General features: G+C 42.0%; 2 protein-coding genes and 1 long non-coding RNA gene across 7 annotated transcripts in view; 2 read left to right on the forward strand and 1 right to left on the reverse strand.

The window, feature by feature from the left end:
• The first annotated feature begins 1664 nt into the window (after positions 1-1664).
• PEX10 (peroxisomal biogenesis factor 10) lies at positions 1665-6782 on the forward strand. The gene is made up of 6 exons (XM_051637208.1): positions 1665-1830; positions 2106-2186; positions 2662-3068; positions 3881-4056; positions 4275-4410; positions 5887-6782. The coding sequence occupies exons 1-6, from the start codon at positions 1719-1721 to the stop codon at positions 5956-5958; spliced, it is 984 nt and encodes a 327-aa protein (XP_051493168.1). The 5' UTR covers positions 1665-1718; the 3' UTR covers positions 5959-6782.
• Positions 6783-6958: 176 nt separating this feature from the next.
• Positions 6959-13635, reverse strand: RER1 (retention in endoplasmic reticulum sorting receptor 1). 2 transcript variants are annotated; one of them, XM_051637210.1, is made up of 8 exons: positions 13440-13635; positions 10766-10845; positions 10373-10458; positions 9771-9875; positions 9413-9512; positions 8864-8942; positions 8622-8757; positions 6959-7778 (listed from the first exon to the last, which is right to left on the reverse strand). In XM_051637210.1, exons 3-8 carry the CDS (start codon positions 10451-10453, stop codon positions 7689-7691), a joined length of 591 nt encoding a protein of 196 aa, XP_051493170.1. In that variant the 5' UTR covers positions 10454-10458; positions 10766-10845; positions 13440-13635; the 3' UTR covers positions 6959-7688. The 2 variants fall into 2 exon arrangements, with proteins under 2 accessions (XP_051493170.1, XP_051493169.1); XM_051637209.1 differs by lacking the exon at positions 10766-10845 and having other exon boundaries at positions 13440-13634.
• The window catches only part of LOC127392824 (uncharacterized), a 101707-nt gene continuing 99789 nt past the window's right edge, over positions 13082-14999 (forward strand). For all 4 annotated transcript variants that reach the window (XR_007891342.1, XR_007891343.1, XR_007891345.1 and 1 more), the window contains exon 1: positions 13082-13198. This is a non-coding gene — a long non-coding RNA (uncharacterized LOC127392824). The remainder of the gene's footprint in view (positions 13199-14999) is intronic.

Below are 14999 nucleotides of genomic sequence, written 5' to 3' on the forward strand. Positions count from 1 at the left end.
TTGAGTTCTTCTTTGGTTTCTTGACCTATAAAAAAAGAAAACTGTATTTACACATTTCAATAAAATAGTAACAAACATTTGCCCTGCACACTTACTAAACCAAGATCTCATACAGAGCACAAATGAGAAATTATACCCAGCAGATATCACAACCAAGCAGATATCACGTTAAGCTAGGGTGGGAGATCTAACAAATTATCACCATTTGCTCCTAATTGCCCCTAGACTTATTATGTTCCGATTTTCTCATGTGCAACAGATTTAAGAGCTATTAACCTCTTCGCTACTGAAGGAAATCATAGGACACAAAACAAAGAAAACACTACTCATCACAGTCAATGTGAAGTTTAAACTGGCATTTTTAGGTAAGGAGGGTAGCAGCGTCAAGTTTCTTAACTTGGAATATCAGATCATCATGATATATCAAGATTTAAGCGGGAAGCGCACACTAGATGTAAAAAAAGTCGTATTCCAGATCCCATTCCATGTAGGACATTTCCTTATGCAGGTGCTCCCCCTACTGTTCTACCGAATAAAATGTTCCAGTTCCTCCGAGGGAGGGGATCGGAATGCATTACTTAAATTTAATCTTAATCACAGCTCTACTTCTAATTTACAGCTTTTTGTGCAGTTAAATTAGAACTTTGATGTCACAAGCTGCGTTGCTAATAAGACTACTGAAAACCAAAGAAATACAAATTTCCAGTTTGTGCTTATGTGTGTCAGAAAGTAGCCTTTCTTTCTGTTTCTCAGCACTGAAGAGTAAAAAAACAACTACAAGCTCCATCTCCTTCACGTTGCTTTTAAGTGAGTTACTGAAATATTGGTCTGTAAACTCTTCTGGAAAACATCTATTTTAATCCAAGTTAGAGTATTTTTCTCAAGTAAATCAATTGCATTGCAGAACCGTTTAGCTTCCCCTTCCCTTATGCATGTTGCAAAGCTGAATTTATAACTATGTGACATGAAAATCTGCTAAGGGGAAAGCGTTTTGATAAGAAAATGAATGTATCAAACTTCAAGGCACACACAGTATCAAACAGTTTAAGAATGCGGCTGCCTGTTAAAAAGGCCGTTGCTCGTAGGAAGCATAACAAAAGTATTTTTAAAGGCTAGTCACACCTGCAGCAAACTCAGAGTAGGCAGTGGGATTCTGGCTGTCTCCATCAAGAGGCCATTAAGCCTTAAGGCAACAAGAGTCATCCGACAAGGCGCCATGCTCAAGTCCCTAAATAAACCAACAACTAGACACAAGACCAAGAGCAATTAGTCAGAAACTCTATTGACTAAGGTCTTAACGCTTCCGTTTACTCATCCGTCGTTCGCCAAACACCAGCTTTGACCAGTGACTCAAGCACAAGATGAACCGGCTGTTGCAGACGGGCGCTCAGGGCGGCCGCGGAGCGCGGGCTCCCGCCGTTACCTGCCCGGTACAGCTTTACCTCAGCCAGACATGGCCCGGGATCCTGAGCCCCCACCGCCTCCCGCTCCCCAGGGCGGGTGCGACGAGCCCAGGGCAGCGGCGGGGCAGGCACGGGCTGCCAGGACAAGAGGCCGCCGCAGCGCTGAGGAAACCGAGGAAACCTGTTCCCGCCTCTTCGGAGGCGCCGCCTCCCCCGCCCGCCCTGCAGTGACGCCATATCCCTGCGCCTGGCGCACGGCGCCCCGCCCGTGCCGGCCGCAGCGCCCCGCACGGGCTGCATCTCCCTCCGCCCGCCATGGCGGCGGCACCGGCCGGGCCGGCACAGCTGGTGCGCAGCGGGCAGAAGGACGAGCTGTACCGGAGCGGGCTGCGGAGCGGGGCCGGCACCGCGCTGCACGGGCTGGCGGGTAATGCCTCCCGCGGGGGGGGGGGGGGGGTTCTCGACCCCAAAGCCCTGCCGAAGGGGTGGGAGGGCGGGGCTGCGGGGTCCGCGGGTCCCCCCTGCCCCCCGGGTCCCCCTTGCCCCCCGGGTCACCTCGCGGCTCCCGGGTCGGGTGGCGGAGCTGGGCCGATCCGTCGCGGGGGCGTTAACCCCGCGCTGGAAACTCTGGGAGGATTCCCGGGGAAGGTTTGGGACAGCGTGAATGTCATGGGAAGTCACGGCAAGGGTCCCATCCCTCAGGTGCCAAGAGGTGGCTGGAATGGAGGAGAGAGGTTGAACTGCTGTCGGATGTCGCCTACTTCACCCTTACCACTTTGGCAGGTAACGTGCCTGGTAACTTGATATTTAGCATTTAACTGTGAAAAAGGGCAGCTGGTGTTGGTGACCAGACTGAGAAGTGGTTTTCTTTAACATGGGGCTTTGTTTTCCTGCTTTGTCCTACAAACGGCTTTTTATTAAATATGAAACCACTTAATTCTCCAAAGTTTGAGTTGAAATGCAGTTTATCAAGCCAGATTAATGTTCTTTCAAAAGCAAAAAATATTTTTAAAAAAGGGATGTGTGACAGTGTGAAAAAGCAACCCTGCTTTAACCCTGAAACCATTGCAGATACTGATGCTGCAGATGCTGATGTAAACATACCACTCATCTCATTCAACATAAAAAAAACAAAAGCACCTATTTCTGAAACCCCAGAACCTGATGTATCCTGAGTTGAGCAGCCTGTCACCACTGCTCGACCAGACACAGAATGGCCCCATCTCACCAGGCATGTTTTGTTACGTGTGTTATTTAGGTTATCAGACCCTGGGTGAGGAGTACGTTAACATTGTTCAAGTTGACTCAAGCAAGAAAAGGGTACCTTCACTTCTTCGACGGGCCCTGTTCATTTCTCTCCATACTGTGCTACCCTACTGCTTAGAAAAGGGATTGCTGCATCTGGAGCACGAGCTGCAGGCAGGAGCTGAGGAGTCCAGAACCTCACAGAGCAACCCAGCACTTGGCTTATCCTGTAGGACCTTAGTACGGAACTGGATACAGAAACAAGTTGGGGAGCTGACAGAACAGCAGAAGAAGAGAGCCTTACAAACTGTGTATGTTCTTAAGCAATGCATACCTTTGCTTCATCGACTACATCTGGCAGTATTCTACATCAGTGGCACTTTTTATCACCTGTCTAAAAGAATTGCAGGAATCAAGTATGTAAGTGGATGTGTTTCTTGCCTGAAGATGGTGCCCATTGCAGCATTCTGGCCTCTTTTGGGATGCCCTGTGTGTAAAAGAGATACAGAATTTCACTGTAGCTGAAATTGGTTACACCAATGCAGGGGTTTCAGATCTAGATGATCTTTAAGGTCCCTTCCAACCCAAACCATTCTGATTCTAAGAGGATATGGCCAGGGTAGACTGGGTGAGAAGGAAATTTTTAATATATGTAGAGGGCTTATGAGTCCCTGTAGTCAAAAAGTTACGGCTAATAAATGGTCAGTGGGCTGTCAGGAGTTAATATGTAACACTGCTTAGTCAAGTCTGTGCTACAGATACACAAAAATGAGAAGTGGTTTAATAAATCCATGAGAAATACTTAAATATAGTTTTGAACAAAAATCAGTACACATTTAGATAGTTCTTTTCTATGTGAGCTATCTTCCCAAAAAACATCAGCCACTGGCCCAGAAATGCAGAGACAGAAGGCTACTTGACAATTCCCAAGGTCTTTGTGGAAAGGAGGTGTCTGGCTATTTGCTCAGAGCTACATAAAACCAAACTGATGAAAGCAGCAGTTTGGATGGATGGACAGACAGACAACTGATCCTTACACAAACAATCGTGTAGTCTGAGGTGTATCCAAGACACATTAGACCTGAGAGACAGCAGGTTGGTAAGTCTTAGTAACATGTCAATTTTTTTTGACAGAAAAACTGTCAAATCAAGAGTTTATTGATACAGGGAGGAGAGATGCATACTTTCATAAAACTGCAGTAACAATTCTCTTATTCCTGTGAACTATGTAGCTGCATTTTGGAGGACTGCAAAGAGAAGATAAGAGCATTCGATCAAGTTACAAGATTCTTGGAATAATTTCACTCTTCCATCTTCTTCTAACAATTGGTGTTCAGATGTACAGCTTCAAACAGAAGCAGAGAGCAAGGCAGGAATGGAAACTACACCGCAACCTTGCTCACCAAAGGTACGATGGTTTTTACTTACTAGGAAAGAGCTGGAAGCAATGGTGGGAACGGTAGTAGCTTTTATGAACAGTGACACTTTGACTTAAGCTAGAACCTGATGGTATTTAATGTCTGATGCATTTCTCACTGCTTTAAATATCTCTTTGCTTTAGGATTGTATTATCAAGTATTTCCTACAAGCAGGCTAAATGAAATTATCTGTAACTATGTTAATTAGAGATACGACCAAAGAAAAAGCTACGGGGCGCCTCTCCCGCTGCACTTTGTGTTTGGAAGAACGGAGACACACAACAGCCACCCCCTGTGGCCACCTCTTCTGCTGGGAATGCATCACCGAGTGGTGTAACACCAGAGTAAGTACAGAAGGACAAATGGAGGCTGCAAGGAGTATAAATTTCTACTTGAAAATACCAGTCAGCCTACATGTTAAAATAATACCCTTTTTCTCTCAACTAAGGCACCCAAAACCCCCACACAAGAGTTTACCAGGACCTATGTATTTTATTAGAATAGAATGACTATGCATTACATAGATGAAGTAAATAAGGTGAGCAATTTTCTGTCCCAGCCATTGAAATGCAACTGGATAAGTGTGGAAGCCAGACATGGAGATCATTCCTTTATCTACAGACCTAGGCTATAAGTCTGACAGCAAAGAAACCAAAGCAATAAAGCTCTGAAGCCTTCTTCACCTGATTTCCAGTAAAAAAGAATAAATAACTTAGAACTAAACTGAGCTAGGTCTTATGCATGGTATTTTAAACTTGGATTTTGCTCTGTGTTAGTGAAATACAACAGAATTTTCATCCATTAAGGATTTTATAGACATCATGGAATAACACAGGGCCCATTTATTTCCTTAAAGCAAACAGCAAACCTTACTTAAAAATAAAATCCTTGCCACAGAGGCTGTGTCTGTGCCATAAATCAGATGTACTACTGCAGCTGTTTTAGAAATGAGTGATGTCATCTACACCATCTACAGCTGTGGTGGAACAGGATCAAGCAAATTCTCAGTGAATTTTCCTAAGATCCAAAATCAATATAGCCTAAGGATCAATATCAAAGGCTTGTATTTAAATGTTAGATCTAAGCTGTTAAGTTCTACAGTACATGCCTCATTTGAAAACACAAACTAGAATGCAGTTTGGGATGAGCCACTGCCTTCCTAACACCACCCTGACTCAAATCAGGAAACATCAAGAGTCACTTCAGATTTGCTTGCAAAGACCTAGCCAGAAGCTGTGGCAGGAACTTAAACCTAGCTCCAGGGAAGGAGTGGTGACCTACTGAATTACTCAGATGTGTTTTCCAAGGTTGAGAAAAGAGATGCTTTTCTTATTGGGTAGTCAGACTCATTTAATTAATCCTTATTAAAAAAAAAAAAAAAAAAAGTTTGCCAAACACAACCCATCCTACCCACCCCTCCAGTGAGTGTTTTCCAGCTTATCAGCAGAACAGTAATTGCATCTTTGCCCTAAAGGCTTGGTGACTAATTTACTACTCAGAGAACAGTTCAAGGTCCATGGTACAGGATTTTTGTTTCAGATGCAGAGAATTAAGCTTGTTTTTCTTTAACACTGAGAACAATTGTTACCACGTTAGTAAGGAGCACCCACATCACCTCAAGTTGCCCCTTAAATGAGGCTAGCTTAGAATGCTTTGCATGGTTAAACTTGCACTACAAACTGGCCTGAAAAAAAATGTTTTTTGTAATTCTGGATGTTGATTATTTTCTAGAAGTAGCCTAGCAGTTATATTTGGCTTTTTTTTAAAAAAAACTTATAAATACAGTAGTTCAGTACATCTAATTTATTGTCTTTTTGTAGACAGAATGCCCACTGTGCAGAGAGAAGTTTCATCCTCAGAAGCTGATCTACCTACGTCACTATCAACTGTGAAGGAAAAATCTCTTCTGTTTCACAAGGGCCTCAGCTCTCATACCCATTATAAAGTTGTCATACAGTTTAAGTTAGTCCAAGAAAAAGACTTTTATTATAAAACTGGTAACTGCCAGTGCAAGGTGGCACTTCATTCATGTTTTACAGGATAAATCTATATCTGCCTCTCCTCTTCTGTTTCTTCTAACATGGTTCTTGACCATATAAACACCATAGTTGTCTCCCTGATTTGCCTGTATTATTCAGAAATTCCAGCAAACCTGGAAAGCCAGGGCTTTCAGATTTGAGACAACAAACTGTCAGCATCCATGCCTGGTTCTTTTATAAGGCCCTTTCTGGATACCTTGTTTCCATATTTTTCTGTTTTGACATTACTGGTTTCCACAATGCCAATAAAACAAACACATGCAAACAAACAAAAACAAGGGGTCAATGTGAACTAAAACTACCTGTCATTCTCCCAGGATTACTGAAGGCTGAATTCCAGAGCTCTATAATGACTTCATCTGACAAAATCAGATTAAAGGGTTCCTACAAACATTCTCCAATTAGGTGTCTGTTGAAGTTGCCACTATTCTCCATTCAGAATCTTCAAAGAGCTAGTCTTTTCCTACTTCCTGCAAATGAGTGCTCCCTGAAGAGTTGAAAAAGGCATTTCATGAGTAACCAAAATGAGAAACCATTACTGAAAAGGAGCCATAAATACTGTTAGGCTTTATATATGTATATAAAGATAGAGAACAAGTCAAGGGGGACACTGTCTTTTAATAAATTTTGGAATTAAAAAGTCACTTAATAAAACTTCAGTTGTATCACATGAAAAAGTTTACATGCAGATCATTTATCTCTGATTCTCTTTCCCCCCATAGAAAATGAAAAGCTGTGTCAAAACCCACGCTGTTGGTCTGCTCTGGCCAGTTTGGGTTTATTCTGAAGGGGCTGCATGAAGTCATCTTAAATAATCCAGAAACCCTTAAGTATGAAAGAAATTCCCAACTAATAACAATTAAAATATATATATTTATAATTTCAGGTCCTCAAAGGAGATTGTGGTAGAGTTTGAACAAAGTTTTGAGTCATCATGAAAGAGCCCAATTTTAGCATCTGCTCAGAGACGTCATGGTGAAACTGGCATTAAAACCCAACACAAATGAGTTACTTCAGAAGCAAAACCCAGAATTTAGTAGATTTCTTACTACTATCTAGATTTGTTTGGTTACGACTCAGTAATACCATGCATTTGGGAAACTGGCTTAAGATCTGCATCTCTTTATGTCTACTGAATTTTTCTATGAAAATAGCACGTGGCCATGAAGCAGAAAACAGCATCATGTGTGCCATCTTTCACTTCTCCTTCACAAATGTGCACAGCACTTCAGGGTGGTAGTGGGCAGGGGATTTATGTAAAAATATCCAACTCTTCAGCCGTTCATCTCTCTACTGCAAAGGATCTCAAAAGAAATACATAATCCCAAATCTATGGGATTACCCAAAGTTTCTGCAACTTCTTACAAAAGGTACTAAACTCAATGCAATTTGGTTAGAATGCCAGTTTCTTCAAGAAACTGATATTTCAGATAAAAATAGCAAGGTCCTCTCAAAATGAAAATTCAACTGCTTTGTCACCACTCTGTTAATCACTTTTTATGAAGAAAAAAGGCATTGTTACAATGGCTCAAAATCGTTCCTTTAGTTAGAAGCAGAATTGGTCAACAGGTTGATTGCATCTCCTAGCTGGCAAAGGTCTTCCCCACATCTTCTTTCCCTTTGTATTTCCTCTTGCCATGTGTGAAGGGGATATATCTGTACTTGATCATGTGCTGTAGAGAGAAAAGACCCATTTTTGAGGCAAAAATGTTTCATAAGACACATTGTAAATTACAAAGTCTTCTAAAAAGACAGTTCTCCAGTATTGTAAAGGGAATGAACTAGCTAATCATAGAGCAGTTTACATCTAAATAGGGGTATGAGCCCAATCTTATAAATCTCAAATTCAGGTTTACCAACTTATACAGTACAGGGAAGATTACTGACTGGGGGAATCAAAGGCAACTGGAGACAGCATAGCGGTATTAAATGATTACTATCCTTTAATGTTTGATTTACAACTTTGAATAACGATACCTATACAAAATTCTCAATGTCTGGGGAAAAAAACTGGTACTATTTAAAAAATGTTCTGAATGACTTGCCTATGTTCCTCCCAAGAAGTTCTCACCAACTTGTGAGAACATCCCTTTTTGGCCGTCAGAGAACCTACAAGACCTCTTCATTAAAAATAGCCACAGTTAACTGAAGGAAGTGGATGAGAAATTTCAAGACTTGTCCTGTATAAAAAACAGACACTGAATTCTAAGATCAAAACCTTCTGAAATCAAGCGTAACAGTTTCTAACGTAGTGAATGAAGATTTCTTTTACCAAGTATTTTTGCCTCCTATTGCCAATATTTGCTCAAAGTTGCAAACACTTGAACACATTCAAGTGCTGCACATTTGCAGCGTTGGGCAAATACTGAACTAATGTTCAAGTGTTGGTTGTTAAAGTTCCACCAGTAAAGAAGTGTGTGCAATACATTTAATACCTGTGAAGTGTTCAACTGGATGGACAGTTTCAAACAATACTGTGACATCAAAACTGCCACTAGCTATTCTTCACAAGTTACCTTGATCTGCCTCTTCATAGTGATACAAAAGAGCATAATAAAGTACATCACAAGGATTGGCCAAAAAACAGGAACGTTGAAAGCCTCAAAGAATGTGCAGGCCATAGCAACCAGGATTCCTTTAGTGGCAGAGTGCCTTAAAAAGAATAATAAAAATTAATCCTTCAACCCCAGCTACCACTAATTTTATGCAAATAATTATATTCTTTAAAATCAGAGCATGGGCAGATGGATCCACTCACCAGAATTTAAACTCTGGGAGCCTTCTAATGAAAGGACGAAATTCTTCATTTTGCCTTGTAGGTAAGGAAGGACCATCATCTGAAAAATAAAAAAAAGAACCCCACACAAACCCCTTTATACTAATTTGCCACACAATTCAGAGTCCACTTTTTATTTTTAGGTTATTTAAAAAAAAACTTTCACTGCTACACAAAGACTCCAGTTAGAGTGGCTATTCTAACGTAACTTAACACTGATTTCCCAAAACCAAAACCAGAAGTAAGTGCCAGGTCACTTAAGTTACTATTGGGAGAACTTAAGTCACATAAACCTTCTTTCAAAATATAGAAAACTAATACAATATGGAATAAGTTCAAGTCCTGAAAAAAAAAAAAAGGATAAATTTCATAGTAACTCCTGATGTCAAGTTTTATAGATTTTTTAATATAATGTCATGTTAAATATAACGTCATGTTAAAATTGCACATCTTTACACCACTGTATGAGACAAAAAGAGCTGAAAGTTTGTCTAAGTACAAAATTATCACAAAATTAACTACTTATCATACCTGAATCCTCCATTAAAGAGGGGTCTACCTTTGGCGACAAGAAAGCTATGAAGAGGTTTAGATGATAGATTCCCAAGGCATATGTCACAATGTACCAACCCTGAAGCAGGAAGGGAAAAAGAGCCAAGATTAGTGTCTTCCTGAAAACCATTTTCAGATACTGTTTTTTTCAACAAGATCAAACTACCTGTTTTTTGCTTCTTTGAGAAGTGCTTCCTACATCCTCACATTAACACAAGTGCTAAATGATACTGCATGCAATTGCAAAGTGAAACCATACTTCAAAAACACTCAGCACAAAAAAAAGGAACAGTAATGATATCTGAACTACTTCAGTAGTAAAAGCAGCTTTTCTTACCTGCAGTAAATAAACTCTAATCATGTAGATAAAACTCAGACCCAAAGTTACAATCCATCGCACCGCAGTGTATGGAGTAGATTTGTCTAACCAGGACTGGTAGATCTAGGAACAAATACAAAGTGTGCATCTGTAAAATACATATTGCACAAAAATAAGAAAAAGTAAACACTTGTGAAGAGTATTTTGGGGAGTAACCTGAAACATTTGTACTCTTTCTTACAATTAAATGGAATTAAATAAACTTTGAAAAGCTACTTTGACAGAAGCAAAAACAATTTCTTAGCACTTGGAGCATCGTAAAGCAATTTAAATGTTCAATATTTTATACAAGTTTACTTTCCTTAAGATGAATCTGTTAAGAAATCTCAAGTCACTCATTTTTGACAGTAACAATATATATTCAGCTGTGCAATGTCACATACACACACATCAAATAATCCATTAAGCTATGTATTCTAATCTTTTTAATCTATTTTTAAAATACTTCAAAAGAAATACTTTGTGTAGATTTTCGTATTTAATCCAAAAAGTAAAAGTTTAAGAAGCTACATTGAGACCTGCTTCTAAGGAGTCAGAAAAAAACCCTACAGAAAACCAACCTGTCCCAGTCTTGAGAAAAATCTATAGACCACAGAAGGTTTTCCATGAACAGACTCGCCAATGCTGTCCCCTTCTGACATGGTTGCTGTGGAAACAACACATGATACACAGGTAACATTTGAAATAAAAATCTAAGCTCAGTGAAACTATACAGTCTATTATCTGACTCAGCATTTACACACAACACTCTTTTGAATTGGCCAAACTATTTTTAATGAAGGACTCAAGAAGGGACATTTATTAAAAAATAAATTAATTTCCAAAATAAACTGTCAAGAAAGCAATGAACAGGGTATTTTTTAAAAAGGCAAGACAGGATCGAATCCATTTTAGGGAAAGGGGGGAAAAAGTCCATACAGAATGCAGGAATGAGTCTTGTGAGACATCTTCACCTTGGTAAGACAGGAGCTGAGTTATAACATGTAAGCATTGAGATATGAACTGCAGCAACACCCTCCTGTCACCTCAGTTTCTAAAGGCAAAGAACAAAACCAAAATAAATATATTTTTATAAAAGGTGCCTCAGATTTTTAAATACTGAGTAACTAAAAAGTGAAGAAGTTTAAGTTCAGAACCCTGTACACCAGTGGTTACAGACAAAGTACCTATACCAAAACACTGCCCATTTCTACAATTATTCAAGGAGTTCTGCCTCTAGAACATGAAGAACTCAGTAGACAGAGGAAAAAATTTATGCATGAGCAAAATTGTGTTGTGAAAGAGCCAGGATTCTGAACTCAGGTAAAAAAAATTGAACCATGTGAATTATTTTTAGTACATGCTTCTGCCACCAATTTAAGATCTTTTTTCTTTTCAGTTAAGCTCAACTTCCAGATATAAAGCAAACAAAATAAAAGAGATTCTAAACAGAAACTTTTCTGCCACATCACCAGAAGCAATCTCTGACATTACTTCCTGGAGTCCTCATCTGTGGGTGGGACCACATAACTCTGGGATAGTGGGAATACTTTCTGCCCTATAATAACACCTAGAGAGACTCAGATGATAATATGAAACATTAATAAATCAGAAAAATGTAAATTATCTTAGATGCTGCAATACAGTGACTGCTGCAAACAACAATTTGACACCAAGGACAATATGTGGAGGCACAGAACTTTAAAGTTGTATATTTCATCCGTAAAGAGATGAAAACTATATCCAAATAATTAGTAAGTCAAAAGGAGCAATATCACACTTCAAAAGATAGGGGGATTAATTATGAGGCTTCAGGGGCTACAGTCCTCTTTAATTCAAGCTACAGCTAAAAAAGGAAAAATAAACAAATATAAACTCTTACAATATATAAATTTTTTCATTACAGGCAAATGGAAACAATTGTTCTTCCCATTCACCCAGCATTATTACCTAAGCACAGTTCTGGGCTTTGTTTTTTTTTAAATGTCCTGAAGTAAAAAGCCATAACAAAAATATATGCAATTTATTGATCAGATAGCAATTCTTTGAAGATCACAAAGATAAAAACTCTCATATTCTCAAAATTAATTTTAGAGATAGCAAATATGAGCTATAAGGAGAACAATACAATCTTGTAAATGTTAACCTGTGCAGATGAGGTGAAGAATGATGTGTGTAAGGCTACTTTATGATGGAGCAGGTGTTCTGCTTGGTGTAAAAAATGACATTATATGTGATTATGTGGGATTGTTTATCCTACATACAGTTCTTCCACAGCAGACTGAGAAATACAACCAGCTAACAGTCAGTGCTCCTGAGAAGAAAGCTCTCAAGAGCTCAGTTTAAGTAGCACTGACTGAAGTCTATCACATGACATAGCTTAGACTTTATTATTTCTCATCCCTTTAAAACATCTACTGAAAGAATATCTGTAATTGGGCTATTATCAAGAAAAGCAGTCTTTAGCACTTCTTTGAAGGTAGTTTACAGTTAAGAACACAAGTCAGATCTCATTGGTTTAAGGGAACAGTTAAATCTAAACAGTGGCAATCCCTCTTTCATAATGTAACACAAGACTTTACTGTTTGGCATAATATCATAATGAGTTATGATAACCCTTCAGCCATTTCAGCAAAGCCAACACTCTGGAAGACATAAAGATTAACATAATAATAATAATTCAATACTTTGCTACTAGCAAATATGGACTGGTACTAGAACTAACCCATATTAAAACATTTTCCTCTGCTAGAAAATACCAACTAGGGGAAAGCATGACCTCCAACAATTATGCTTTTTACCCCAATTGTTATGGCAATAGCATTACAAATACCACTGCATCACTGACTTCTTAAGTGACAGGGCCTAGGGCAGTAAAACGTGTTTAACTTAAGGTTCACATCACACATACAGAGGTGGAGAGTTTTCAGGCAACCCTCTGATCACAACACAGATTTTTCTTAAATTTAAAATACAAATTAAGCAAAATTAACTAGCAAAACCACATTACTGCTCATACAAGCTTCCTTGTCTCACAGAGGGCATTAATGTGAGGAGCAAGGCACTAAAGTGATTTATTAACAACTGAGTGAACAGACAAATACACGAAATGAACCCGTTTGTTGTGCGAACTGCGGGGTTTTGTGTCTTGGTTGGTTGTTATGTTTTTAAGCCTAAAAAAAAGGTATCCTTTGGCTTTATCCATGGCAAGAGGAGCCTGGTCTGTCAGCTCAGCCCCTGCGCTGGGGACCCCCGGGCCTCGCCCCCTCAGCCCCGCCCCAGGCCCAGGCTGCGGGACAGGAGCAGCACCAGGCGCTCGGGAGGCAGGAAAGGCGCAGGAAGGCTGGCACCGCTCTGCACGGAGCCCAGAGGGAGAAGCCCCGGAGGCAGGGGCCGGACCCGCTGAGGTGAGGAGGGCCCAGGAGCAGCAGCAGGACAGGGAAGGCCCCGCGGAGGGTGCCCAGCAGCCCCGGCAGGCCGTGCTGGGGAGCGGAGGCAGCGCCGCACAGCGCGGCCCGCACAGCGCCCAGGCCGCGGCGGGGGTCGCCCAGCCCGGCCAAGCCCCCCGTTCTCCCGGAGAGGCTCCAGGCGCCCTCCCGCCCGGGGCCGCCCCCGCCCCGCTCCGGCCGCGGGGCCGCAGCTACTCACAGACGGCCGAGCCGGGTCCTTCCTTCCGCTCCGCCCCCCGCTTCCACAGAGCCCAATATGGCGGCACCGGCGGGGAGAGACCTGCTTCCGCTACCGGGGCAAGAGGGGCGGGGGAAGGGCTCGGTACTGCGGGGACGGGCGGCGGTTGCCGCTGGGGAACCGGCTGGGGAACCGCAGCCTGGGCCCGGCGCTGCGGGCGGGACGGGGCGGGCACCGGGGGGCACCGGGGCGCGTTACGCGGCCTTGAGCGGCTGCGCATGCGCGGGCCCGCGCCACCGCCCTCCGGGGCGGCTCGCCCCGCCCCCCGCTGCTGCCCAGCCAATCAGCGCGGAGAGGGGGCGGCGGCGCGCGCGGCCCGCGCGGCTGAAGGCGGCGGGCGCTGAGGGGGCTGCGGGCTCGGCGGGCTCGGCCTCCCTGGCTTCTCTCCCTTCTCTCACTTCCCGCCTTCCCGGGCACTCCCGCTGCCGCCTCAGCCTCGGCCCTCACGCTGAGGGGGCGAGAACGAGTCTCCTACCACCGCCAAGTTCGGCCTCCCGTTGAGGGGAAGAGCCGCTGAGCCCGCGCTCCTGCGTGCAGGCTGATGTAAATACAAGCGCTTTTCCTCTCACGGGTTTGTTTTCTGGTTTCATGCGCAGGTTGTGCAGCCGCTTTGGCTTCTGGCTGTTTCTGTGTAGTCTGTAGCGCTCATCATGAGCTTCAGGCACTGAAGAGCCTGGGTTCCCATTACAATGTGAATGTAAATAGCAAGCAAAGTAATATATGTGTCTTCATATAAATGTTGTTTATGCCGGAGTTTAAAAATAGGTATCCTTGAGTGCAAATAACGCTTTTGTGTTGCTAGGTTTTAAGCATCCAACCTCGTGTTTCCGTATTGTTTGAGTGATTTTAGTTGTCTTTTTACCCGGTGTGCCTGCAGGCCTCAGGTGAGGCTCCTGAGGGGAGCTGGGGCCTGTTGGCTGCGCTCAGGGCCAGAGCATAAATGGAGGGAGCCTGCCACAGGACTTCTAGTTTCCTGTTTGCAGTTGTTAGCTTGCTTGTCTTGTTTGGGTTTTTTTTTGTTTGTTTGTTTTTAATAGCGTCGTTTGTGTTATTTAAACCTTTTGTATGACGTAAGGTGGAACAAGAACGAAAACGGATCCTGTTTTTCACACAGTATGGTAAATGCTTGTAATCTGTAAAACTGGCATCGCTGTTGAGCTTACAGGCTGAAAGTAGGGTCCTTGACTTCAAGAGTTCTAAAAACTGTGCTTCTCTGCTATTAGAGCCAATAGGGAAAAAATTAATGGATTTAGGATTTCTGCCTTGTATCTACTTCATAAATTCACTTGGGGTCAATGTTTACAGTCTGTTTTTTCAGGCTTTGACACAGTTTTTGAATGAGTACATACCATCCAAAAGCTGTTGACTATGAAATTCAAGTACTACTAACCATTCCTTAACCATAAGAACACATACTATGAATCTTTTCTTTTTAACGTATCTCTGTCAATTTTAAAGACTAAAAGCACTGTGATACATAGATTTAAAATAGTGAGCACCGTTTATAGTCTTCATTAGACA

The sequence above is a fragment of the Apus apus genome, chromosome 20, assembly GCF_020740795.1.
Source record: "Apus apus isolate bApuApu2 chromosome 20, bApuApu2.pri.cur, whole genome shotgun sequence".
Taxonomy (NCBI): Eukaryota; Metazoa; Chordata; class Aves; order Apodiformes; family Apodidae; genus Apus; species Apus apus.

What these genes read in the sequence shown, in the direction of transcription:
- RER1 (XM_051637210.1), bottom strand. Translation starts at nt 10,453, where the DNA reads ATGTCAGAAGGGGACAGCATTGGCGAGTCTGTTCATGGAAAACCTTCT. An exon ending in TTAGAGTTTATTTACTGCAG is followed by an intron (nt 9,513 to 9,770) that starts GTAAGAAAAGCT and finishes TTCCTGCTTCAG; the next exon opens with GGTTGGTACATTGTGACATA. An exon ending in CTATGAAGAGGCAGATCAAG is followed by an intron (nt 7,779 to 8,621) that starts GTAACTTGTGAA and finishes TTCTCTCTACAG; the next exon opens with CACATGATCAAGTACAGATA.
- PEX10 (XM_051637208.1), top strand. Translation starts at nt 1,719, where the DNA reads ATGGCGGCGGCACCGGCCGGGCCGGCACAGCTGGTGCGCAGCGGGCAG. An exon ending in CACCCTTACCACTTTGGCAG is followed by an intron (nt 2,187 to 2,661) that starts GTAACGTGCCTG and finishes TGTGTTATTTAG; the next exon opens with GTTATCAGACCCTGGGTGAG. An exon ending in GAATTGCAGGAATCAAGTAT is followed by an intron (nt 3,069 to 3,880) that starts GTAAGTGGATGT and finishes TGAACTATGTAG; the next exon opens with CTGCATTTTGGAGGACTGCA.